At 42.2% G+C, this 27,830-nt stretch overlaps 1 protein-coding gene and 1 pseudogene across 1 annotated transcript; both read left to right on the forward strand.

Annotated features, from left to right (window-relative positions):
- Positions 1–16,753: 16,753 nt before the first annotated feature.
- LOC130186760 (uncharacterized protein K02A2.6-like) lies at positions 16,754–20,747 on the forward strand. The gene has a single exon (XM_056404036.1). It carries the CDS (start codon positions 16,792–16,794, stop codon positions 20,704–20,706), a length of 3,915 nt encoding a protein of 1,304 aa, XP_056260011.1. The 5' UTR covers positions 16,754–16,791; the 3' UTR covers positions 20,707–20,747.
- A 709-nt stretch (positions 20,748–21,456) lies between these two features.
- On the forward strand, positions 21,457–24,916 carry LOC130186803 (GTPase IMAP family member 7-like; annotated as a pseudogene).
- Positions 24,917–27,830: the final 2,914 nt, after the last annotated feature.

Genomic DNA, 27,830 nt, shown 5'->3' on the forward strand with positions numbered 1-27,830 from the left:
TAAACAAACTCAGTGGTAACACTTTATAATAACTATCCGTTATAACTAGTTAATAAATCATTAGTAAAGTGTTAATTAATGAGTTATTAATGACTTGTTAAGTGTTTGTTAACTGTTTGTTAAGGATTTATAATGATGCCTTATAGATAGTTAATAGATCATTAATAAACTGTTAGTTAATGAGTTATAAATGACTTGTTAACTGCATGTTAATGATTTATAACTATACCTTATAAATTAGTAATAGATCATGAACAAGTAAATCACTTACTAATGACTTGTTAAGTATCAGTTAATAGTTTATATATGTTATTGGGACGTTATTCTAATGTTGCAACTATTCCTCATCTACTAACAGTTAATAAATGAGGAATAGTTGCAACTTTAGAATAACGTCCCAATAGTACCCGCTGTTGACTTCTTTCTCTTTCTCCCGACAGTACCTGGATTTATCTCGGTATTTTGCGCATCGCCACTGGGAACACTGGTATCGGACATTTTACCAGACCGTGTATTCATTCTTTGAAATCAATGCTAATGCTAGCTGCTCATCCAATAATGAACGTGCTGAGTGAGTGAAGGATGGGGGTGTCTGTCTAGGTTGTCACCGGTTGTCGTGGTGATGCGAGGTGATTGACAAGTTGACAACCAGCCAATATGATGGAGGAGGCTGGATGACTCCTCCTCCAGCCCGTGAATACAATTATGATTGGCTTGTTTCACCCTCGTCACCCCCGACCTATAATACAATTCAAAGGTAATCTGGCGGGAGGTAGTCACAGAGTCTCGGGAAGCTTGTGTGATGTGTGTGGAAAGAACAGAGGATAAGAAAATAGGTAGGCCCTAATCAAGTCATATTGTAATATCGTAGCCAAATAATGCCTGGTTTAGCCACTGAGCTAAGAGAGCTTATTGAAGGCAGAACTAAATCTAAAAGACACAGAGAAATAATCAAATGGATACAGAAGAAAAGGCTTCTAAGAAGACGGATGAGATGCCAAAAATGCAAACACAAGATTGTTTGTGTGGACAACTATGCATGGGAAGTTTATTTTTATTGCATGAAATGACAACATACATGGGTATTTTGGTCCAGAAATCTAGTGAAAATTAATTCTATTTAATTGCGAGCTAATACAAGTGCCCAATATATCTTAATTCATGTTAACATTAATTTCTAGAAATACACTACTATACACTACACTACTTAGTACTAATCTACAAGATCACAACACGTCAAAACGTTGTGAGCTTATAGATCTGCTATTTTCAGAAGAAAATACTGAAAAAATTTAAACACTGAAATATATTAACACACATTTAATGGGGGATCCTGGCACAAAATATTTTCAGATGGGGTCCATGGCCAAATACACATTAATTTGGGGGTCCTTGACATGAAAATGTTTGAGAATCACTGCTCTAGCCACTACCCTGGCCTGTGTCATTCTTATCTTTATTTGTATATATCTGCAGGATTTGCAAACACCATAACCACAGAGGGAGGAAACTGAAGCGGTCAATTAGACACAAATCTATATTCAGCAATTCAAAGGTCTCCCTCTTCAACTGGATGCGCTTTGTGTACAGGTGGGCTATGGCATAGGTATATGATTTTAGTCTGTCTATGATGAAATGTGTTTATTTCAATAGAAATACTGTATAACTATGCTGTCATAAACAATAACTGGAGACTATGTAGTAAAGCTTGTGATTATTATGTTATGGAGCATCTCTAGACTCATGATGATAACAGGTGCTTGGAGTTATTTCACTTTTGTGATTTATTTTATTTACTAACAGTTAATAAATGAGGAATAGTTGCAACTTTAGAATAACGTCCCAATAACATATATAAACTATTAACTGATACTTAACAAGTCATTAGTAAGTGATTTACTTGTTCATGATCTATTACTAATTTATAAGGTATAGTTATAAATTATTAACATGCAGTTAACAAGTCATTTATAACTCATTAACTAACAGTTTATTAATGATCTATTAACTATCTATAAGGCATCATTATAAATCCTTAACACACTGTTAACAAACACTTAACAAGTCATTAATAACTCATTAATTAACAGTTTACTAATGATGTATTAACTAGTTATAACGGATAGTTATTATAAAGTGTTACCAACTCAGCCTGAGAGTAACTGAATGAAGTGAATGAGTAAAGTGACACCACCAGGAGCAGAAGTCTCCCGTGCAGCTATCGCTTGGTCTGGACTGTTGTCTCTAGCCTACCATTCATGTATCCCATCACCGGGCATCATCCAGTAACTCATTGTTTTCTCATGTTCCAGATGACAACTCAGGGATTTGTGAGCAATAACTCACATACTATTTTGTTTGTAACTCCGGTTAGTGAGCAGAGCTGTGTGCCGATGGCACGACAGCAGACATCGCTGAAGTTTTAATAAACATCACAATCCAATATTCTGAAGCTACAAAAACACAACACTCTTATGTACAAGTTAATTTGTTTGTCCTAGACATGCACACTGGCCAAGGGAAAGAGAGAGAAGCTAGAGCTAACTGCTAAGTTAAAGTAACAATCAGTTCTGAAAAGTATAAACAAATGCTGAATCAGGGAAATTCGCTAAAAGCAGCATAGAGCTGTGGGTGCTAGAGCAGAACTGGTAAGTTTAAATGTACAGCAGGTAGTTTGTCACTGTAATGAAGAAAATAACAACATTAACTGTGTTCAGATAGAGCAGCAATAAACTCTGCCAGTGACAGAAACTCCCGAGACTGGCGATGAGACACCTCAGCATGTAAATGGTCACCCACTGCTGGTAATGAAAGGTAATTAAAGGTACTCTTAAAAATGTAGCACAGTAACACATTTACTCAAAAGGGAAGAGGAGGTAAAAGGTCTCATATGGTGATGATAATAATAATATATGATAAAAGTATTAAACAACATCTTTAGGCTGCCAGGGAGCCAGTATCATTTCCCAGGCAAAAACAGCACCAAAAGCAATCAATTAATTCCAGTCAGGCTCTTTGCAGCCTGTGCATACAGCTGATTATTAATGTACACTCAGTTGCGATTTATTAGGAACATCTAGCTAAAACTGATATAGTCCAATACAACAGCCCTGCAATAAATTGTCCTTCATGAAAATTATACTGTTCAGACCAAGGTGTTTTCTGTTATTTAGCCTATGTATAAATATACAAATGGGTTGGAGAAAATAATAGAAATACTTGGAAGCCATGGCAAGTGTCTTTATGTAGCAGTAGTTTTGTCTTGGCATATCGGTTCCAAAGACTCTTTGATTACTAATAATCGGAATCAGCCCTGAAAAGAACATATTGGTCGATCCGTATTGCTGTTAGACAATTTAGGCTAATTATGTGATTAATTAATGTTTTATTCAGTCAATACCAAGCAATACACCATGAATGAATGAAGTTTATGTTAAATTCTATGTGCTTCTATACAGAACATCATACCATTTGCCATGTTTTTTTTAATCCTAATAAATCCAACAGATTGAATGATACTGCTCTGATCATAGATACTTTCTTCATCTCTAATGTGGTGTTCCTTAACTAGTTATGAATAAGAATAAGTAGAATAAAGTAATTTGATAAACCCTGACCTACTCTGTCTCTGTCCAGTCTGCTGAGATCAAGAACTGCCTGGTGAGATGCTGTGATGCATTGTGGGGTTTTTAGTATCTACAACTTCACTTCAGGCCTTCCTTCTGTCACAGCCTGCTCTGCTTCTCAGTGTTTTTCCACTCACCCTGCCTCCGTCTCACTCTCCTATCTGCAACACCTCCTCATCAGCCTCACTGTCCATCTCCAATCAAGCCAGTATATATGCATCCCCGGTTAACTTGCTCTCTGCCAGATTGTTCGTAGTATCCATGCAAGACTTTCCAGCGATCATCTCTGGACTGACTTCCCGTTATTGACTCTGCTCTTCCCTGACAATCCTGCCTCGTCTCTGCCCTGGTAAACGCCTCAGCTTTCTGTCCCCGACCACGAGTTCTGCCTGTCCCTGTGGCTGTTTGGCGTTCTCCAGCTCCAATGTCGCAATGTGAGTGCCTCCCTGCTGGTTTCCTGATTCTTCGTCTGGCTTTGATTACCTGCCTGCCTACTCCTTCCTGGTTCGTCTGCCCCACTGACTGCTCACCTGGTTCTGATCCTCCTGCTCCCTCAACGACGTCTCCAGCCTGCTCCCTAGCGCACGGCACCACCAGCCCCAGCCTTCGGGTCCACGAACTTTCCCCTGTGTGTGTGAGCTCAGTCACCTCGCTCCACTCTCCAGCCCCGAACCCCTTCCTCTACCCCTAATACCCACCTGTGTACATTATTTCTGCTGGTTCAAAATTAAAGGTCATTACCAATCGTACCTGTGGTGTGTGGTGCTGCAACTGGGTCCTACCAACATCCGTTACAGTACAATCTGGCCAGTCATGGACCCAGCACACCCCGCCTCACCACAGAATCGCTTTGAGAGGATTGAGAGCGCCCTCCAGCAGCATAAATCCATGAATTGCTTCCTAGGAGGCTAAGGTAGCTTTCACTATCAACCACCTGACAGGGAGGGCTCATCTCTGGGGAACCACTGAGTGGGAGAGAAAGACTACAGCCTGCACCTCCTTCCAGCTCTTCTCTGAGGAGCTCCGCAAGGTTTTCGGCATGGGGGCTTTTGGTTCTGATGCAGCACGGGGTCTGATGAGCATGCGTCAGGACAACCGGATGGTGGCTGACTTCTCCATTGACTTTTGCACCAAGGCTCGCCAGAGTGACTGGAATTCATCAGCTCTATACAACGCTTTTCTTCATGGCCTAGCAGATTATATCAAAGATGAACTGGTGCCACACAACCTCCCGTCTACAGTGGATGGGTTGATCGCACTGCCTAATAGATTGGACCTTCGTATCCAGGCACGGAAACATGAAAAGAGGCAGAGTGGTCCGACTCGTCACCCATCTGCTACTCCTTGGGTCTCTTTCTCCTCCATCAGCTCCAGCGCTTTGGCAGGGCTGCTTTCAGGAGGTCCTGAGCCCATGCAACTGGGCCGCACCGGTATCACTAACTTAGCGTCGTTGGCAGGGTAACCTCTGCATGTACTGTGGACAGGCTGGCCATTTTGTCTCCTGCTGCCCAGTAAGAGCCAGGGCTCACCAGTAGAGAGGGAATTTCTGGTGAGCTGGGCTTCCACGCAACATTCCCTCAACTGTCGACCCCTATTCCAGGTCAAGCTTCTCTGCTCTGACGGGCCCCAGGTCTTCACCACCTTCATCGACTCCGGAGCTGACACCAGTATCATCAATGAAGGGCTGGTTTGCCAGTTGTGGTTTGGCCAGGTTCCTCTGCCTCATCCGGTTCCTGCCAGTGCCTTTGACGGACACCTGCTGGCAACCGTCACCCACCAGACCACTCAAGTCCACATTCTCATATCCAGCAACCACCATGAGACAGTCCAGTTCCATATCCTCAACTCTCCACACATTCCCGCTATTCTGTGTACCTGTGGCTTCGTCGGCACAATCCCCACATAGACCGGATAACTGGAGCCATAGGGGGGTGGAGCTCATCTTGTCATCTGTTTTGCCTGAAACAAGTGGCCTCACCTCTGTTCTCATCACCACCCAGCACCGTTCCAGACGTGACGGGGGTTCCCTCTGAGTAGCACAACTTCTGAGAGGTCTTCAGCAAGGCTAAGGCCACGTCTCACTGGCCCTATGACTGTGACATTGACCTCCCACCCAGCATGTCCCCTCCCAAGGGACGTCTGTACTCCCTGTCCATCCCTGAGAGAAAGGCCTTGGAGACCTAGATTTATGAATCCCTGGCATCCGGCATCATCTGTCCCTCTTCTTCTCCTGTGGGGGCGGGATTCTTCTTTGTGGAAAAGAAGGACAAATCATCCTCATCCTCATCTTCTCACTCATAAAGGCTGAGAAGTGTGAGTTCCACGCCTTCATCGTCTCTTTCCTGGGGTACATTGTGGTTAAAGGTAGCATGCAGTTGGATCCAACAAAGGTATCGGCAGTCACCTCCTGGTCAGTCCCTGACTCCTGCAAGCAACTGCAATGATTCCTGGGATTTGCCAATTTCTACTGCCGCTTCATCCGTAACTACAGCAGCATTGCTGCCCCCCTCATGGCCTTTGCTTCCTCCAAGGTGCCCTTCAGCTGGACCCCATCTGGCGATGAGGCTTTCCTCACCCTCAAGGCCCGGTTCACTTCAGCCCTCATCCTTCAAGTGCTAGATCCTGAGCGCCAGTTTGTCGTGGAGGGGGAAGCCTCCGACGTGGGAGTGGGGGCCATCCTATCCCAGCATGCAGCCTCGGACCAGAAACTTCACCCCTGCGCCTTCTTCTCTCGGTGTCTGTCTCCTGCCGAGAGAAATTACGACATCGGCAACCAGGAGCTCCAGGCTGTCAAGCTAGCATTGGAGGAGTGGTGGCACTGGCTGGAAGGGACCAAGCAACCCTTTCTGGTGTGGACAGAACATAAGAACCTTGAGTACATCCGTACTGCCAAGAGACTTCATCAGGCCTGGTGGTCTCTCTTCTTCAACCGCTTCAATTTCTCTCTCTCCTACCATCCTTTGTCCCACAACGTCAAGCCTGACGCCTTGTCACGTCATTTCCAGACTCTGCCTTGGGGTCTGACCCAATCCTCCCTGCTCCCTGCATTGTCCCCACCCTTACCTGGGAAATCGAGGAGAGGGTGAGGTCCGCCACTGAGGGTCAGCCTTGTCCCCCGGACCGCCTGTTCGTTCCCCCAGCCCTTAGGTCCAAGGTGCTTCAGTGGGTCCATGACTCCAAACTCACCTGTCATCCTGGGATTCAGAGAACACAGGATGTCCTCCTGCAACGGTTCTGGTGGGCCATCCCGGAGGAAGACACATGGGAGTTTGTGAATGCTTGCCCTGTCTGCAATCAGCACAAGCCCTCACATCAGGCTCCCTCTAGTCTCCTGCAGCCCCTGCCAGTGCCTCATTGCCCATGTCCCACATCTCTCTGGACTTCACATCACTGGTTTGCCCCTGTCCAATGGACGCTTGGGGCCTCCGTCAGCCTGTCTTCCGGGGTTCCACCATCCAATGGCCAGATGGAGCCACAGAACTAGGAAATGGAGACCGCCCTTTGCTGCATGGTCTCCAAGGACCCCTCATCCTGGTCTCAACAGCTTCTATGGGTCGAGTATGCCCACAACACCCTGACCAGTTCTGCCACTGGCCTGTCCCCCTTCCACTGCACCTATGGGTACCAGCCTCCTCTCTTCCCAGCGTCAGAGGGGGAGGTTTCCTGTCCGTCAGTCCAGACCTTCATCCGGCACTGCAGACGCACCTGGGCCCAAGCACAAACCACCATCCTCCGCTCAGTGGATCGCTATACCGACAACCGTCGCTGCTCCCAAGCACACGCCTACCAAGTTGGTCAGAAGGTGTGGCTCTCCACCTGGGACCTCCCTCTCTGGGTGGAGTCGGAGAAGCTGGCCCCCAGGTTCATCGGTCCTTTCTTCATTCAGAAAGTGGTCAATCCGGCGACGGTGAGGTTAAGGCTTCTGCACTCCATGCGCGTCCATCCAACATTTCATGTCTCCAGAGTGAAGGCGGTCCGAGAGAGTCCGTTGGTGCCCACTATTCTGGAGGAATAGGAAAAACATTATACCGTCAGAACAACATTGACTTTAAGCATACCAGCATGAATCGTTTATAAGAATTAATTTTAAAAACTCGGACTAGGATGTTTCATTGGTCAAATCTAAATAAAATATAACTGTATTCATTATAATAGAGAATGTGTTTGAAAGCTCATAGAGACAAAAACTGCACTAAATGAGTGTTACTGACATGAACATTACCCATGCACTGAAATGTTGGAAGACATACACACATGCAATCTGGATTATGTTATGCAAATATTATACATGATAGAAAGCAGACAAAAGACAAAAACAAATATGGAACAGAAAAAAAACTTTATTCCATCTATGACCAATTGCATGTTGTTGTTTTTTCAAAAATGTTATGATGAAAATATAAATATTTATTTATATGTTACTTTTTAGTTTGACTAATGTCCTGCCAACCTAGCAGTGGTAGAATGGAGGGCTCTAAATTAGGCTAACTTTTTGGATCACCCGCCAACATGGCTGATAGATTTTTATTATTAGATAGATTGGTTACCAGCCAATCAGAATTTCCACTAGCTATTTTTTTCTTTGAGGAAATGAAACCAGATGGCGCCCATCAAGTTTCAAAAAGGTATTGGGTATTGCCTGGTAGGATCATGAAGCTTTCAAAAGTTCAGTTTCAGATTCCTGGTAATGCTAAAGTGCAAGAAAAATGGTTCTTTGTGTCTGATGTGATGAGTGCAATACGAAAAGCAAGAAAGATGCGCTCTAAGTCTTCAAAGTCAGTGCACCATTTACATCCACTTTTGATGCCATACACACATGAAGACAGACTAAGGGACTAGAACTCCATGCAACTGAGTGTGCGGTTTGACCCAGCACCTGATGGAAATTGCCACTTTAGTGCTATGGCTGATCACCTCGCTTCATTAGGAAAATTCAGATCAGCAGCAACTTTAAGGGATGAAATAGTCCAAAATCTCAGGTCTAACCCATTTACCATAAATGGAACACCTTTGTCTCACTATGTTGATGGAAAAGACTGGGATGCATACTTGGATACCATGTCACAATGTGGGACCTTTGGCGATCACATAACACTACAAAGGGCAGCTGAGATTTTCAATGTCCAATTTCTTCTTATCTCCACACTGGGAACTGATGCCTCTTCTATTATATCAGAGTCTAACACATACTCAAAAAGTTTGCCATTGCTGGTCCTTGGACACATTGCAGAGGGGCATGGAGAACATTACCTCAGTCTGGAAGGGCCAGTCTCTTCATTCATTGGGAATATTGTGGAAGCTGAGAGAGAAAGGTTATTTCAAAGATATGGGTGTGAATCAAACCAAGAAGATGCTGAACCAGATGGTGCCCTGAATGAATGCCATAATGCTACATTTGATGAAAACCATCACCATTTCCTGGATGAACCCAATGACTGTGCTCTGGATGAACGCCATCACGATCCGCTGGATAAACCCCATGATGATGCCCTTTTTGAAGCCTCTGATACCCTGAATGAGTGCCATGATACTTTGTTCAATGTAAACCATCACCATTTGCTTGATAAACCCGATGACTGTAGCCTGGATCAACACCACCATGATCCCCTGGAAACAATAGCAAGTGGATGAGGGCCTGGGCCGTGTTGAGGCACATGGGCTGTGGAAATTTCACAATCAAGGACTTTTTTTGGAAGAAATAGCATATCATCGTGTTTTGCGACTAGAAAGAAAGAAAGAAAGAAATCATTATATGATGTAAAGTATGGAAGTGTCTGTTGTACATAGTTCATTCATTTTCAGACTGATTATCTTTTATTTTACATAAATACTGGTTGTTTTAAGAGAAATTTATGTTGGAGGGAAAGTTTTTCTACTGTTGCTACTAGAGAAGTTTTTTTTTTATGAAGGCTAAAGTAAATTTCTTGTATACTGGAAATATTTCAAATCTTTTTGTTAATAGGCAATTGTCTAAAGCCTTCTTTTTTTAATTACATAAACATGATTAGAGATATTTCTTTTTGATGTGAAAGATATTTACGCTGTTTTTAGTTGGTTTAGTATTGATGGTCATTTATTTTTATCCACTGTAGGAAAGGACATCATTGTTGCATTAAAGAAATGGAGCTGGAATAAAGTTTTTTTCTGTTCCATATTTGTTTTTGTCTTTTGTCTTCTTTCTATCATGTATAATATTTGCATAACATAATCCAGATTGCATGTGTGTATGTTTTCCAACATTTCAGTGCACCGGTAATGTTCATGTTAGTAACATTTATTTAGTGCAGTTTTTGTCTCTATGAGCTTTCAAACACATTCTCTATTATAATGAATACAGCTATATTTTATTTACATTTGACCAATGAAACATCCTACTAGTTTTTAAAATTAATTCTTATTTAGAATTTGTCAGGTTTACACCACCTAAGACATTTAATACTGACACACAGAAGAGAAAGACAAGGGCGTTATTTCTTACTGGACAGAGGAGAATGGACAGAGATTTGCTCAGTTACAATCTCCAACCCGCTCTGAGCAAACTCCACTGTCTCCTCTCTTTTTATTATCACACAAAGCATTCCAAACATTCTTCCAGTAGCAAGACATTGCTTATCTTAAAGAACTGAAGGTCATACCAAGTGTAACTTAAAGGATGTCAAAGGTAATACAAAGGATAACATAATACAATGAGTGAATATAATCAATGAATATAATGAGTGAATATGATGTGTGAATATGATATGGGGGTGATTGTGATACATGGTACAAATGTTTATTTCATGGTATAGAAGTAGAACAGACTGATTTCAGTCTGTTCTGTGCAGCGAGCGTGTCCGCCTGTGGTCCCCTCCACCAGCTGCGTCCTGTTAAACAACTCATCACAAAACAAACTACATATATGGTTAGGGCAGTAAAGCAGGATACATGGTCATGTTAAGGGCAAGATACAGACTAACTACATATATGGTTAGGACAGTAAAGCAGGATACATGGTTATGTATTATCAAATATGAGATAATTATATATACAATTATTCCAACACAATTCATGCTGGTATGCTTAAAGTCAATGTTGTTCTGATGGTATAATGTTTTTCCTAATTAAGACATCCATTTTGGTAGTTTATTACATAATGCACCAAATTATTACATTTTCTTCATAAAAAAAAGTGCAACACTTGCATTTTGTAATAACTGATGCAATATGTAACAACTTACTACAAAATGTGGCAAAATTTATTACATATTGCGTTCAAGAATTTTATAACAGCATGTGGCAGATTATTACAAAATGCGGTGTTATTACATAATGAGATGAAAATGTATTACATTATTACATAATGTGGTGCTACATGGTGGTCCAGTCTTCTCCGTCCAACGCTTGGTGTGCTCTCGTCGCCGTGGCCATGGGCTCCAGTATCTGGTCGACTGGCAGGGTTACAGTCCTGAAGAAAGGTCCTGGGTACATGTGGATTACACAGCAGTTCTTTGACTGTAATAATAATAATATGGACATTGTGGATGTCATGTAGTGTGTGTTACCTCATGTGAAGGATGCTGACAGTATGGTCACATGAAGGACATTGTCTTAAAATCTACATGTTACATTTCAAATATTCTATGGGATAGAAGTTTGGGATTAAACTATTGAACAGGAACATCTCATGAGTTACAGAACAGCTATTTAATTTTACATTCTTCCTTAGATCTGTGTCTGTGAAGAGAGTTCTGCTGGTCACTACCCAGGATTGGAATGTGGGTTGTAGTTTATGACTCTTATCTAGAGAGGGGAGGTAAGGGAGGTTGGTGTGTGTGTTCATGCATGGCACAGAGAGGCCAGGATTCACACCTTAGTGATACTCAGTCCTTTGATTGTTTCTTATATAGGACAAGTAACAACAAAATATCATTAGACAGAGTCTTATTGTTACAAACTGGAGATTTTGCCTATATTCTCCAGTTGTCTGGTGTCCATTGGTTAATGCTCTGGAGCTGACCCTTTTGACCTTTGGTCTGGTTCTGTGTCGTTCGGACATGCTAACAGCATGGTCTGTTTGTGAGAGAGGGGTCCTTTGTCTCTGTTTCCTATCAATCTGATAGTTTGATGGTGGAAAGAGTCACAAAGTGTCAATTGTGGGTCCGTACCTCTGCATGTCCTTACAGTGAACTTCCTTAATGGCTTTTGACTGATGCCAGGCCAGGTATGTACCCTACATCACATTACATAACAATCCACAAGGTTGTCTGTTGCAGATCAACGCTTATGAGGATGTATTTTATCTTTGTCAATAAAGTCACCAAAGTGGCTACTAGTGATAAATTAATAGCACTAAAGAGTGCAAGACTAAACTCTAACATGCAAACAGTAAACATGTCTTTGATAAACCAAACCATTTGTTGGTCTTTTTAAGAAAAAGTCAAATTTTTTCTGTTGTCAACTCTGCTGTATTTAATCAGGAAAACATGCAGAAAACACTTGTGTGTGATGTATTTTCGCTAGTAAAACCAAAAAATACTGTTTAAAAAGCAAAAAACATGGCTTTGTGTCAGTGTTGAAGTTTGTTTTTGAGTTGTTGCCCCTTGTTGACCCACTACAGGTTACAAAACTGTAAAAACACAAAATTTAAATAAGCAACACACAAGTGAGATTGTGCTTTATCAAGTTTTTTTCAAGTAGTATTTTTTGGTTTTACAACATGAAAAACTGCCCAAGACTAGGACCAGAACTCCTCATCTGTGCTTGAGGCTAGTGGCTAAAACCACAATTGGCATAACATATTTGAATCTCCAATAAAAGTGACATAGTGATAGCTCTGTTACTGCTGAATTTTGATCTTTAAAAAAAAACTGTACACTGCTAAATTGCTGTTCCTCTTTAAGGACTTTGTCATTTGCACATTTTGAGTGCACTGATGAGCATATATAGCCACTCTAACATACCCAGCAGTCAGAAGCAGATTTTTTGGTGAACTTTTTTATAATTTGGAATTTTCTTAATTAGCTCTATGACTTGCTTAGTGTCCTTGGAGTTGTTATTAAATAGATGATAACGAAAAACGCACATTTCAGTAATGTTTCTGAGGGGAACATGTGCATTAATAAACTGCTCCAGATTTCCTTTCAGGTCCTCTCCATGTGTCAGCACCACGTCTGTGCTCTGCCTGATCATCCAGCCTAACGTCTTCTCCAAGTTTTCAAATATTACTCTCTCAGCATCTGTGAACTGGCCCAGCTGCAACACGAGTAACACCACACATTGCCCAGGCTGACAGTACTTCCTACACTCCTCTACCTGCAGAGTTTTTCAGTTTTTCATGAAAGAAGTCTGGAGTGTCGACCACTCTCACATACATCAAATGGCTTCTCCATGATTCTGACCTCACACTGTGTGGTGACTGGCATGGAGCTTGGCTGAGATGTAAAAAGTTGTCTTGGATCTATTTAGGAGTTCCCAGCATCCAGCATGGTGTTTGCAGATGCACTCTTTCCAGTCCCAGTTAGTCCCAGTAGAACAATGTTAAATACGTTGTCCGACCCTACACAAGCACTGCTGCCTTAAAGATACAATTACAGCAAATTTGTCAGTATTTTTGACTGAAAAAATTTCATCAAAAGATACCATGGATAAAAACAAAGGGAATGGTGAAAATCTTAAATTATATCTCCGAATTGTTTTCACTCTGAATTAATTATTACTAATAAAGGGACACAAATATGTTAGTTCCCATCTTATTAAACTCTGATGTTTCGAGTTTTAAGTGTTGCACCTGCAGCAGAGGCATGTTGTGAGGTGGACAGACTGGTGGGGCAGCAACATACATACTTTAACTTATTTAGACACATTAATTCATTCCTTTGTTAAAAGCTTTCAGCAACACCTTACACTATTTTCACAGCTCTCGGTTGCTCTGTGTTGCATTAAAAAAAATAAACAGTGAGCTGCAGGAAATGGGTCTCTGTTGGTCTCCACAGCCAAACCAGGGATCATATATTTACTGCAATGTTTGACAGGTTCAACCAAAATATGAAGAGTGACCCTCAAAATGTTTAAAAAAAAAACAAAATCATTGTAGTATAAAATTCCTTGTACACTAGGTGACAGGAAATGTTATGACCTTTCAAAATGACGCTGACCCACCTCATGCAGCATCTCTTCTTTTTTCATTCAACAAAATGGTGCCTCAATTTCTCACTACTGTTATTCATCACATTTTCACTTATGGTGGTGTTGGAGGAGTGTGCAATTAACCAAGCTATTATTTGTGCTTGGTGCCCAAATAACAAAAGACAGAATCTGAAGAAACAACCTGGCAACATCTTCACATCTTCATCAGGGTGATTTACAGGAGGGAAAGGAGGTAAATCACCCTGGTGAAATAAAGGAGATTCTTCCAGTTAATCAACTAACATTGTAGAGTTGTTTCTTCATATTGACATTCATTTGCACCACTTAAAAAGCACAGATGCAAGTCACGGTGTTGGATTCAAAGGCCAGATTGCCTCCTCACCACGAAAACATTTTAAGATCAAATATAAGTATAGTTAGCATAATTACTGTATAGATATCACAATAGCTGCAGAAAGAAGTCCCACCCTGCTTTGGGGTTAGTTTGTGTTCATCCATATTTTCTCATAGTAGACTTCGGAAATAGGTCTTTATGGAACTGAAGCATGATACTGCTGTATTTTGTGCTGAATTCTTTTTACCTACTTGGGCGGGTAAAAAATTGTGATCAATTCAGTATTTTAACCAAGATGTTACTTTGGATATTCACAATGATTTGTGTCATTAACAAATCAACCATTTTTTTTAGGTGACTAAAATAATTTTTTTCTGCTGTCCCACTCCACATCAGTACATTGCTCAGCTTTTATGCCAGTACTCCTGCCTGCTTCTCCAAACTGGTGGGCGCAGACCAAGTGGCGACCTCTGGGCCTTTAAAATGAAGCCAACACTGAAGTGCCAAAAACTGCTGTTCCTCCTGAGTGAATCCCCATAGACTCCCATGTTAAAATGTCCAACTTTACAGCAGAAATAAATATGTTTACAGCCGGGTACAAAAAACTGTTTTGGTTTCTGTAGCTAATTTCCTGCTTCATCACAATTGAACGGGGGGTGAATTTTTATGTAACTCACCTGTTTACATTTTATTTAAGTTAAGTTATGTTGAATTGAGACCATGGCCTCTTTGTGGCAATCATACTCTCATCCACCTGTCAATCAAACTGGCATGCACAGAAGTCTCTGCTCCACACGTGCTCCTCCTCTTTGTCCATTTTTGGATTAGCTGGGAGTTAAGGGTGGAGTGAGACACTGCCAAGATGGCGACGGTGGAGTTGCTCACTCTGAGCTTTGTTCAGAAACCTATGGGTGACTGTAAGGTTTGGATGGTGGTAAACCCTTACAACCAGGATGAAAGCCAGCAGGATTGAGGTGCAAGCGGGAGAGAGAACAGTCACACAATGATTGGTTTCAGAGCTCTTGGTTTACTGGTGACCAGAGGCAAATGACACAAAAAAAAGTCCAACAGCTCTTACATATCGATAGCAGAATGGCTGGACGACAAAAGCAGTCTGGCTGGTGTAGCAGGTCAGTGGATAGCAGCACCGGTGACGTCCAACCTGACCCCCCTTCTCTGACACCCCACCCTGCTTTCCCACCTGGCTTAAGTACCCCTAGCCTCTACCAAACATCACATAGTGAAGGGACCCTAGACACCAGCACCATACATTTCGAATACCTATTTACAATTTAACCATACTGATATTTACTTGCACTGACTTTTGGCCTAACACAGATTAAAATAAAATACATAATAAACTAAAGAAATACCCAACAAAAGCCATACTTACTTAAAACCCCTCTACCAGGTGGTAGAGGGGTTTTAATTAAGTTTTAATTTAGTTTAAAGTTTAAGTTAAGTTTAAGTTTTAATTAAGTTTCCCCTCTCTCCTTCCTGCCCACTTGGTACAGCCTGATAAGGTAATTGACACCTGCTGAGTCTGGTGGCTGCATTCCCATGTGTGCACTCCATGAAAACACCCCCCCCCCCCCCCCCCCCCCCGGTTCCCAAAATAAGAGCAAAACAAAAATAAACTTCCTGTATTAGCCAATGTGTATTGTTTTTTCACCTTAGTGAGGGGGGATGCTTGCCAGCTCCCTCACAGTGACATCACAGGGGGTCCATCCATCTTTATATACTGTACTGTCTATGGCACCGACCTGAATCTACTGCAAGTAATACACTGACTATGGATAAGTACCTCATCCAATCCCACGTCAAATAACTGAACTATGACTTTAAGTTGTCCTCTTAGGCAAAGTTCACAACCAGATAACCCCCAGACAAGTTCCACCCATCAAACCAAACTACCATTTAATTTATACAGACAAACATTAAAAAATATATTTAAAATTTGCATTTTATACACTGAAAGCAGTGGAACCTGTTTTTAAGCTTTTCAGAAAGTCTGATGAAAGAAATGCTGAAAATACATAGATAAACACAAGCTAGTTCTGTAGCATGTGCAACCTCTGATGTCTATACATATGGTCACAACTTTATTTAGTTTTTATACCTTTATACCTTCTTCTCTCTAAGGTTGCCTTTCTTTGTATCACAACATCTCGACTGTAGTTTTTGTAAACTGTAGTATCCTAAATACTTCTGGAGTTAGATAGAGGGAGCTGTAGGATCCATGGGTGGACCTGACAGGAAGTCCTGTCAGGAAGTATTTTATATAGGAAGTGATGTATGAATTGTGTGCTCTTTTGGTCTGTCACTATCATCGATTAAAAGCCAAGAAATATATGATGGCGAGTGCTGTGTCCTCCTTGTGCTGCCTGGGCCCACAATATTACATATGGCGACGAGGATAATTTGGAGAAGAGTTTTTTGCCCTGCTCTCTGGCCACTGTGGAAGGAATTGCTTCTTTGATTGGAGGATAGGACTCCAGGTGAACAAAGGACTTGGGGGAAGGGAGGAAGACACATGCAGGTGAGATGGCAACAATAGGATCCCTGCCACCATTTGATCCAAAAGTGCAAGCTTGGGAGGAATATTGCGAAATAATGGAACACTTCTTTATTGCAAATGTTATTGAGGAAGAAGAGATAAAGAAGTCCATTTTGCTTAGTGTGGTGGGAGCACAAACTTACAGTTTGATGAGAAACCTCTTAAGTCCTGCAAAACCAGGAGAGAAGACTTTTGGACAACTGGTAACTTTATTAAAGAACCACTTTAACCCCAAGCCAAGTGAAATTGTCCAGAGATTTAAATTTAATTCACGCTTGAGAAGATCCCCCGAATCTGTGTCTGAATATGTGGCAGAATTAAGGAAATTGGCACAAGATTGTGATTATGGAGCAACACTTTCACAAATGTTACGGGATAGACTGGTATGTGGAATAAATGATGACCGCATCCAAAGAAGATTATTGTCAGAGACTAATCTCACATTTGAAAGTGCCCTGTCTCTAGCACAAGCAATGGAATCTGCCAACAAGAATGTGCAGGATTTGCAAAGTAAGGCAGGAGCCATGTCCTGTAATGCAGTGAGGGCTGGAGGATCAGAGAGCACGGGGAAGAAGAGAGAGAGCCAGAGAAGAGCAGAAAAAGATAAAGATTGTTATCGCTGTAACGGTAAACATTCACCTGAGGACTGTCGGTTCAAAAAGGAAAAGTGTCATGCCTGTGGAATAACTGGACACATAGCTCGAGCGTGTCGCAATAAGAAAAAGTTAAATGCTGACAGGAGAAATGACAGAAGGCCCAGAGCAAGTGGAAGACGCTATACACAGGAGAGAAAAGTGCATTATTGTTCTCCCAGAGTGGCAGAAGGGAGTGATGAAGACGAACAGCCATTATCTTTGTATAATGTCTGGTGCGAAGATGAAGAGGAGGCAGTGCCCCCTTACAAGGTATGCATGACTCTAAATGGTGAACCAGTGATATTTGAAGTGGATACAGGATGTGGACTCACCATAATGACTATGAAAGCATTCAAAGAAAAAGTGAAAAATGCCCCTCCATTAAAGAAAACTCGCCTGAAGTTGAAAACATATACAAAACAAAAGATAAAGGTGCTGGGGAAAGCATATGTGAAAGTGAATTACAAACAGCAAGAAAAGATATTGCCCATAATAGTAGTTAAAGGCACAGGTCCAAACTTATTGGGAAGATGGTGGTTGAAGCATGTTAAATTGGACTGGGCTGAGATAAAGCACCTTGCACACCATTCACAGTCTCTGAACCTGGAGCAAGTGCACACTGCAAACCACTCACAGCCCCTGACCCTGCAGCGAGTGCTACAAAAGCATGAAGGAGTGTTTAAAGAGGAGCTGGGAACGTTAAAAGGGTTTAAAGCTACTATTCATGTACCTGTTGATGCTGCTCCTCGCTTTTATAGACCAAGATCAGTTCCCTATGCTATGAAGCCTAAAGTTGATGCAGAGATTGACAGACTGGTAAAAGAGAACATCATTACTCCAGTCAAGTATTCTGAATGGGCAGCTCCTGTGGTTCCTTTGCTCAAACCGGATGGTGACTGTAGATTGTGTGGAGATTATAAATTGACTGTAAATAGAGTCTCCACCCTAGAACAGTACCCCATACCCAAAGTAGAAGATTTGATGGCTGTGTTAGCTGGGGGGAAGCAGTTTACAAAACTAGACATGAGCCATGCATATCAACAAATCCAAATGGATGATCAGTCTAAAAAGTACTTAACTGTAAATACTCACCGTGGAATGTTTACATATAACAGACTACCATTTGGTGTATCCTCCGCTCCAGCAATATTCCAGAGAACCATGGAGGGGGTTCTCCAGGGAATTCCACATGTAGCGGTGTATCTGGATGATATACTGGTTACCGGAGCAACCAGAGAAAGGCACCTAAAGACCCTGGATGAGGTGTTGAGCCGCTTAGAGGAGGCGGGTCTCAGATTAAAGAGAAGCAAATGCACGTTGCTGGCTGATGAAGTTCAGTATTTGGGACATAAAGTGGATGCTAAAGGAGTGCATACTGTGGAAGCCAAAGTAAAGGCTGTTGTTGATGCTCCCACCCCAACTTCAGTAACAGAGCTCAAGGCCTACCTGGGCTTGTTGAATTATTATAACCGCTTCCTTCCCAATCTCTCCACATTGCTGGCCCCTTTACATCATCTGCTGAGGAAAGATGTGGTTTGGAGCTGGGGCAAACAGCAAGAAGAATCCTTCAGGAAATCCAAAGACTTATTAAAGTCAGCTGATGTGTTAGTGCATTATTCTGGGAAGAAGGCTTTGCTATTAGCCTGTGATGCCTCACCCTATGGCCTAGGAGCCGTATTGTCCCACAAAATGGAAGATGGAACAGAAAAACCCATTGGTTTTGTATCTCGTACCTTGGCACCAGCGGAGAAGAAATACTCTCAGCTTGATAAAGAAGGTTTGGCTGTGATCTTTGGAATTAAAAGGTTCCACAAATACCTCTATGGACGAAACTTTACAATTGTAACGGACCACAAGCCCTTGATATCCCTGTGCAATGAAACTAAACCTGTTCCTCAGATGGTGTCACCACGTGTTCAGCGTTGGGCTGTATGGCTCAGAGCTTATGAGTATCAGATTGTGTATAGACCTGGAAAGCAGCACATAAATGCAGATGCCCTCAGTAGGCTCCCCCTTCCAGAAACATCACCTGCTGAGGAAGAGGAGGATCTGGTGCTGATGCTGGATGGAATGGATGATGCACTGGTGACCACGGAACAAATAAGACATTGGACAGCTAAAGAGGTGACATTGTCACGAGTGCAGGAGTATGTCTTAAAAGGATGGCCTTCTACAGTGGAGCCTGAACTCATGCCTTACTTCACCAGACGCTGGGAGCTCAGTGTGAGAGATGGATGTGTTCTGTGGGGGGCTCGTGTCATTATTCCTCAGAAAGGAAGGAAAACTCTGTTAAAGTTGCTGCATCAGTCCCACCCAGGAATGTGTAGGATGAAAGGACTAGCTCGGTCATATGTCTGGTGGCCACAGATGGATCGAGATGTTGAGAGGGAAGTAAACCAGTGTGACGCATGTCAACAGCATAGCATGTCTCCCTCTACAGCACCCTTACATCCCTGGGAATGGCCAGAAAAGCCTTGGACCCGACTCCATGTGGATTATGCAGGTCCATTTTTGGGTAAACTGTTTTTGGTGATTGTTGTTGCCCATTCTAAATGGATGGATGTATATCCAGTGACTACAGCAACCTCACATGCAACCATTGAAAAGCTCAGACAAAGTTTCAGTGTCCATGGATTGCCACAGATGTTGGTGAGTGATAATGCTACCTGTTTTACAAGTGCTGAGTTTGCTGATTTCATGTCTAAAAATGGGATCAACCATGTCACCTCAGCCCCTTTCCATCCTTCATCAAATGGACTGGCCGAAAGAGCAGTTCGAACCTTTAAGGAAGGGATGAAGAAGATACAAGGAGGAAATGAGAGCTTGGAAGCAAAAGTGTCCAGATTCCTTTTTAGTTACAGAATCACTCCACACTCTACTACAGGCTTGTCACCAGCTGAAATGTTGATGTCAAGGAGACCTAGGTCTGCCTTGGATCTGTTACTTCCAGACATGAAGTCTAAGGTGGAAAAGAAACAGTGGAAACAAAAAGTTAATCATGACACGCACACAAAGCTCAGAAGTTTTGCACCTGGGAATCCTATATTTACAAAAAACTATGGATATGGTCCCAAATGGATTCCTGGAACGATCGAGAGCTGCACAGGTCCCCTGTCATGTACAGTCCTCATAGGAAATGGACAGATCGTGAGGAGACATATTGATCAAATCAGGAAGAGAGAGTCCAGTGGTGTTCCTGATATAGATCCCAGTACACCTCAGGCTGTGAGCAGCCCATCTCTTATGGAGACAGAACAAGTACAGTCCCCTGAGGTCCGGATCCCTGACTCTTCATCCCATGTGGAGGACTCTGGGAGTGCCCCACTGATACTGGGGAGTGAGTCCCCACATGTATTACAAGAACAGTTAACACCACCCTTAAGGCGCTCTATTAGAGAGAGACGCCCGCCTGACTATTATAGGCCTTAAATAAACACTGAAAAGAAAGTGAATATTTATTCAGCTCTGCAGAGAATACCACCGTTGCTTAACTTTAGTTAAAAAAAAAAAAAAATTGTTCTAAGTAGTTGATATAAGTTTAGTTTTTGGCAAGTTAAGTTCTTAAAGTTTGAAACAAACCTAAATTGTAAGTTACAAATTAAGAGTTAATTTGAAGTAAGTGCAACATATAAAGTTGAGTAAAGTGTATAATGTTGATTAACGTGTCTTATGTTCTCTTGCAGTGTATGTTGTCTGCAGACCTGAGAAGGGAGGGATGTAGTATCCTAAATACTTCTGGAGTTAGATAGAGGGAGCTGTAGGATCCATGGGTGGACCTGACAGGAAGTCCTGTCAGGAAGTATTTTATATAGGAAGTGATGTATGAATTGTGTGCTCTTTTGGTCTGTCACTATCATCGATTAAAAGCCAAGAAATATATGATGGCGAGTGCTGTGTCCTCCTTGTGCTGCCTGGGCCCACAATATTACATAAACATATAAGAATGACTGATGGGTTGGACACCACTTTTTGCATTCCTTGGCCACATTTTCATTTGCGATTGCCAAAGGGCTGTTAAATTTTCTTCAGGTGTCCGAGTGAATGGAAGCTTTCACTATCTGGTAACATGACGATCAAGAGTGCTGTGATTTTTTCTCCAAAGGTATCCTGAAGTTTACTGATTTGAGTGATGACCTTTTCCTCTTAGGTATTTTCTGGATCTATTGCCAGTATGAACAGATGGGGGCCAGGATGAGAAATTGCCATGAAGTTAATAATCTGCTGATCTGGGTGGTGACATTCTTCATCAAAGAAGTCAGGGGTATTGAGGATTTTGAATAAGACGCTCTCGCCCACAACGAGGTCGTTTGATATTGTGATAAAAGCAGATGCACTATTGAGGATCATATTTCCAATGGCGTTCTTTAACTGAACTCTCTTTCCAAACAGAGCGATGGTTAACTTTTCAGGACATGCTGTAGAAAGAAGAAATTTGTTTTAATAAACAGTCTGTTAATGTTTGTGTTTGCATATGGTTACAGTAGAACATATAGCGCTCAGTTAACCCTAACTTCTTTCTCAGCAGACCTTTGATTTCCTGCTTTACAGGTGTCAAGCTAGCTAATGGCTAAGTGCGTCTATTGCAAAACCATAGATTCACCAGATGGTTGTGCAGATGCTGTGTGGCTGTGATTGCAGAATTAAAGGATTTCAGACATTAGTGTGATTCTAGTCATTCACCTGCTGCAGATTTCTATCCACTACAGAAATGGAAGCAAGTTACACTTTCCTCACTATCACTGTAGATACAACTTCCAATTATGAGATAAGCATGAATGCTAAAATGTAATGTAACAAAAGCAAAGGTAGACAAGAATTATAAAGTCAGTGTTGTAGCAGAAAACCCCTGAGAGTATTGACCCGAGCAAGGTTGTTTTCATGACTGTCTCTTTGTCAGTTCGTTTGTTTGCCAGCAATGTGTGTATGTTGTGTATGGACTCAGTGGATGATGCTGAAAAGACTGATATAATCCATGCCTATCTGCGTCATAAGAATTTTTCTGCCATTTAACTCCTTTTTAACTGGACATACGTTTTACTCCATCTCCTGCATCTTTTATCCAAGCTTCAAACATATCCATTAAATTGGTTTATGTGTTCAGATTTGAGATGTAATATTTTCGCAGGATACCTAACAACATTTTGTGGATGTGGTCAAATCAATTCAAGCGGCTATTACTCTTGAATTCTTCATTCAGTTGCATCCAAATTTGGCCCATGTATACAGACTGAGGCCAAACAAGACTGCCAAGTTTCATGCAGAATCGCCATTAGGAGGTCCAATTGTAAAAAAAAAACAAACATTACTTAGTACAAATCACTACTACTCTCAGATTGTGATGACTTGAAACAAGGTTCCACTTTCCACAAATGTCAAGCATGACCAGGCCTTTAAACAGCTTGTCAAAATGTCTCATTAATTAGAGACAGACAGACGCTTACTGGCTAAATGCCTCACATGTCCCTTGCTTTGACCATAATAACATCATCATTCGCCAGAAGCGAAGGCAGCAGATTGCAGCTATCAGACACATTTTCTTCTGAAAATGAAGATATTCTATTTAATATTCTATTTTAATCATGTTTTCCACGTAATTTTCAGAGTTTTGACTGGTGCTCTTTTAACTGTCATCTTGTGTCCTCTTCTTCTGTGATGGTTTAATGGTAGATGACTGGAGTATTAGTTTTCTGGGATCTTCTGGAAATTCAAATTGATGCTATAGTTGAATGGAAACTACACTGATGTGTTGTTCAAAGTCTGTGGCTCTTGAGTTGTGTAGCAGGCTGATGTCCTTTAGTCGGTGCGACCCTCTGTCTATGAGAGATAGCTGATTGTAACTGCTTTGCGCAAATACAGTTTAAAATTTAAAAAATGTATGTATGAAAACAAGTTCTCCATTCATATAGAAAGAGCATTGCGAGTAGTTAATGCAAAGATAGGGCATGTCATCATCATCAAAAACACATCAAATTGAATTTCACTTGGACGTCACAGGTTATTGACAGGTTTACAGGATATCATTAATATGTGTTGTATATATGTACATACATATGTACTGTATGTACTTAAATTTAGTACATTCACTTGTTCAGTGTCCTCTACAGGCTGTAAAGCTTTCACAGGTAACATTCTAACTTCAATTAAATATAGTGGTGTTGTACACGACAGTTTAGTTACCCACCCTGCTCAAAGTTGTGCAACCATGGCTAAAATTACATTCATTTGAACCATTTAAAACCTGATTTACAACCTTTGTCAGTTTTACTTTGATTGATGAATATTAAGAGATACTGGTGGGATGAAAATAAGGTAAAAAATGTCAGAGAAGGCTTCATTATTTCAATGACACATAAGATTATTAGTGTAAACAAAAAGTGATATCCAGTTCAAAATCACCTGTCCACTGCAGCAAACTCCATGAGGAAAGTTCAACTGACTGTTAGTGTTGTGAACATGAATTTGAATTATACAGTAGCTATTCAGGATGACCAACAAAAATATTTCTTAAAACAATTTCATGTTGCAGTTGCATGTCAGAATCACTATTGAATTTGTTACATCTTAATCTGGTGGCAAAAAGGGTTAAAGGTATTTATCATGTCTTGCCAGAGACTTTGTCCCTAAAAATGCTAGAAAATGTAAAAACAAAAGAGAACAAATAAGCTTCACTTACTTGGTGGGGGAGGTCTGTTCGAATACATTTCAGCTGATTATAAGAGAACAGACAGCTGGTAGTTTTCACCACAGTCTCTGGATCAGCTCATCATTTTTCAACATTCACCAGCTCCTTTCAGTATATTGTAGTTAACACATACGTAATAATTATGTGATTTTTTTTTTATTCATCTTAAAACTTTTTTATCATTGGGAGTTGGGAAGAGTGCCGTCTGTAACACTTTTGTGGGTAGAAAGATTTTTGTGTCTTCGGTGAGTGCACAGTCGGTGACAGAGACCTGTGAGAAAGACCGGGTCAAAAGTTGCAGAAAGATTCATGTGGTCGATACACCAGGGATTCTGGAATCATCTAAAAGTGCAGACAGCATTAAGAAAGAGATTCCAAAAAAAGTATCCAGGTGTCTTCTCCTGGCCCTCATGTCTTCCTGCTGGTTATCCAGATTGGCAGGTTCACAAAAGATTGGCAGGTTCACAAAAGAAGAGGAAAACTACGTGTAAGCCCTGGAGACAATCTTCGGACCTGAGGCATCCAAGTACATGATTGTTCTGGTCACGCATGGTGATGAGCTGCAGGGTGGACCTATACAGGAATATGTGCAAACCGGCCACCCAAAACTTCCCAAGAGGTGATAAACAGGTGTGGTAACAGGTACCATGTCTTCAACAACAAGAAAAGGAGGAATAGAAGACTAAGTGGTTGAGCTGGTCAAGAAAATTGATGAGATGGTGGCAGCAAATGGGGGAAAGCACTTCAGTGACAAGATGTATGAGGAGAGGAAACAGTTTCTGCACCAGCAGAGGGAGGAGAGAGACGCAGCAGGTTTACAACTTGTCCTTCATGTCTGATCTGCTTCAGAAGGTCTTGCTGTTTCAGGACATACTGGCTGTTGCTGCGCAGGACAACACCAACAACCTGGACCACTCCGTCACCCTCTCCTACTCCAACCTGAGACCTGCTGTCTGATGGAAACAGCCTTCAGTTCCTTTCCAGATTTCTCCAAATCTCATACAGAACGGTTCAATTCCTTAAAAAGCTGGTAGGGAATTAAACTGTTTGTACAACCAGCCACAATAGCTGGAGAAAACAATAAGACAGTTAATTAACTGGTGGACCCTACCTGTATATATTAGTATATTTTTTGTCGATTGATTTTTTTTTATGTTGTCGTTTCGTCTGACAATGGAGAAAATAATGTACACAAAAGGAAGAACTCCTGGCTTTAAAGTTTACCAGATATGGAGTTAACCATCCCATACCGGCTGAGCTGAAGAAGCCGTACTGTGGATGCAGTGCCGGGGCTAAGCTAAAGGCTAGGAGATGGAGATATAAACCTTTTCTACCTTTTCTGATGGGAAATGTCAACTCCCTGGCTAACAAGTGTGATGAACTGGAAGCACTTGTGAAGAACCAGCAAGCATATTGTGAGTGTAGTCTCATGTGTTTCACGGAGACCGTTGTGTGGATTTACCCGGCTTCACTGCAGTTCAAGCGGACAGAGATGCTGGAGCATGTGGGAAGAATAAAGTTGGACTGGTTCTTCTTGTGAACAATAGATGGTTCCACCCCCGGTCACATCACAGTGAAGGAGAAGATCTGCTGTCAGGATATTGAACTGTTGGCAATTGGTCTTAAACCGCACTATGTACCAACAGAGTTCTCACACATCGTCGCCATTGTTGTTTACATTCAACCACAAGCAGAGCCTGCAGTCGCGTGTGATGTCATTCACGAGATTGTTGCGGTAGTACAGACCCAGCACCCTGATGCATTCATTGCATAAAATAAGACACTGGATCTGTTGTATGCAAATGTAAGGAGGCCTACACTGCTTCAGATCTAACACCACTTAGCAGATCAGATCATAATCTGGTTCTTCTTCAGCCTTCCTACAAGCCCTGTGTACTGAGGCAGGCTGCAACCACCCGCTCATTCAGGAACTGGACCCCTGTTGAAGTCACAGGAAAATAATAAAAGCCCCTTACCTTGATAGAATGATTGAATGTACCACAGACTATATTAACTTCTGTATGGACACTGTAATACCAGCAAGGACTGTACAATGCTTTCCAAACAACAGACCCTGGATCACCAGTAACATCAAGACCCTCCTCAACCAGAAAAAGGAGGCCTTCAGGGATGGAGACAGGGAGAAGCTCAGGTGTTTGCAACATGAGCTGAAGAGGAGATTAAAGCAGGCGAAGGACGACTACAAAAAGAAAGTAGAGAGGAAGCTGCAGCACAACACCAGGGAGGTGTGGAAGGGGATGAGGACCATCACTGTAAAGAGAAGAACAGCCAGGCATCATCAGGTGATGTGGACAAGGCCAATGAGTTCAACTTGTTCTAAAACAGGTTTGACATAGCATCACCTGTTCTCTCTCCCACTGCTCCAGCTGCAGCTTCTCCTACGGCATCTCCTCCACAACCTGAAACTGCAGCTGCAACTCCCTCCACACTGGGGTCAAGTCTCCTGTCCTTTACAGCAGAGGAGGTGAGGTTGGAACTCAAGAGGCTACGTCCTGGAAATGCAACAGGCCCGGATGGTGTGTGTCCGAGGCTGTTAAAGGACTGTGTAGCCCAGCTGGCTGAGCCTCTCCAGAGGATCTTTAAATGAAGCCAAACAGGGAAGGTCCCCGCCCTGTGGAAAACATCATGTCTTGTTCCAGTACCTGAAGTAAGACTGATAAATGACAACAGACCGGTGACCCTCACATCACACATTATGAAGACCCTGGAGTGGCTGCTTCTCCAACTTCTGAGGCCACAGGTTGAACATGCACTAGACCCCCTACAGTTCGCCTACAAAGAACATATTGGAGTGGATGATGTGTCCTTTACATGGTCCAGTGGCCCATTCTTACTTGGACAAGCCAGGTAGTTACATGAGGATTATGTTCTTTGATTTTTCAAGTGCATTTAACACCATCCAACCCCCATTCTTAAAGACAAGCTGGAGGGGATGGGGGTGGATCCCTGCTTCTCGTCCTGGGTTGTGGATTACCTGACAAGACGACCACAGTACGTCAGGCTGGGTAACTGTGGGACAGTGATGAGCAGCACTGGGGCTCCACAGGGGACTGCTCTGGCTCCATTCCTGTTCACCCTGTATACAGCGCACTTTAAATACAACTCCTGCCACATCCAGAAATACTTGGATGACACAGCTATTGTGGAGTTTATCAGGAATGGGCAGGAATAGGACTTTCAGACATCTAGGCCCACCCTTCAGCCAGTCAACATTCAAAGGAGAGGACATTGAGGTGTACTCACACTTATGAATACCTAGGTGTGCACCTGGACAGTAAACTGGCCTGGTCCCTGAACTCGGGTGCCATCAACCGGCAGGGGCAGAGCTGACTCTTTTTCCTCAGGAGGCTCAGGTCCTTTGATGTCTGCAGTGAAATGCTACACATTTTTTAATCAGTCAGTGGTGGCCAGTGTACTTTATTATGCTGCAGTCTGCTGGGGAACAGCATGTCTGACATGAACACAAAGAGACTGGATAAGCTGGTAAAAAAGGCAGGGTCTGTTCTTTGCAGGAGTCTGGACTCACTCAGTACTGTTGTGGAGAGATGGAGTCCATCTTAGACAATACCAACCACGCTCCACAACATTCTGGCAGGACAGAGAAGCAGCTACAGGTGCAGCAAATGTCTTATCTCACTACGCTGCAGAACAGTGAGGTTTAAGAGATCCTTTGTTCCCACTGCCATCCGGATGTACAACACCTCCGCCAAAGGAAGTGGACCAATCTAATTATTGTTTATTTATTATCAACTGTTATTATTATTATATTTATCATCAACAATGAGCTAATGGACACATGAATTTCCCCTAGGGGATAAATCATCTATCTATTATTCAAAGACAAAAGGTA

Source organism: Seriola aureovittata, chromosome 18 (genome assembly GCF_021018895.1).
Source record: "Seriola aureovittata isolate HTS-2021-v1 ecotype China chromosome 18, ASM2101889v1, whole genome shotgun sequence".
Lineage (NCBI taxonomy): Eukaryota > Metazoa > Chordata > Actinopteri > Carangiformes > Carangidae > Seriola > Seriola aureovittata.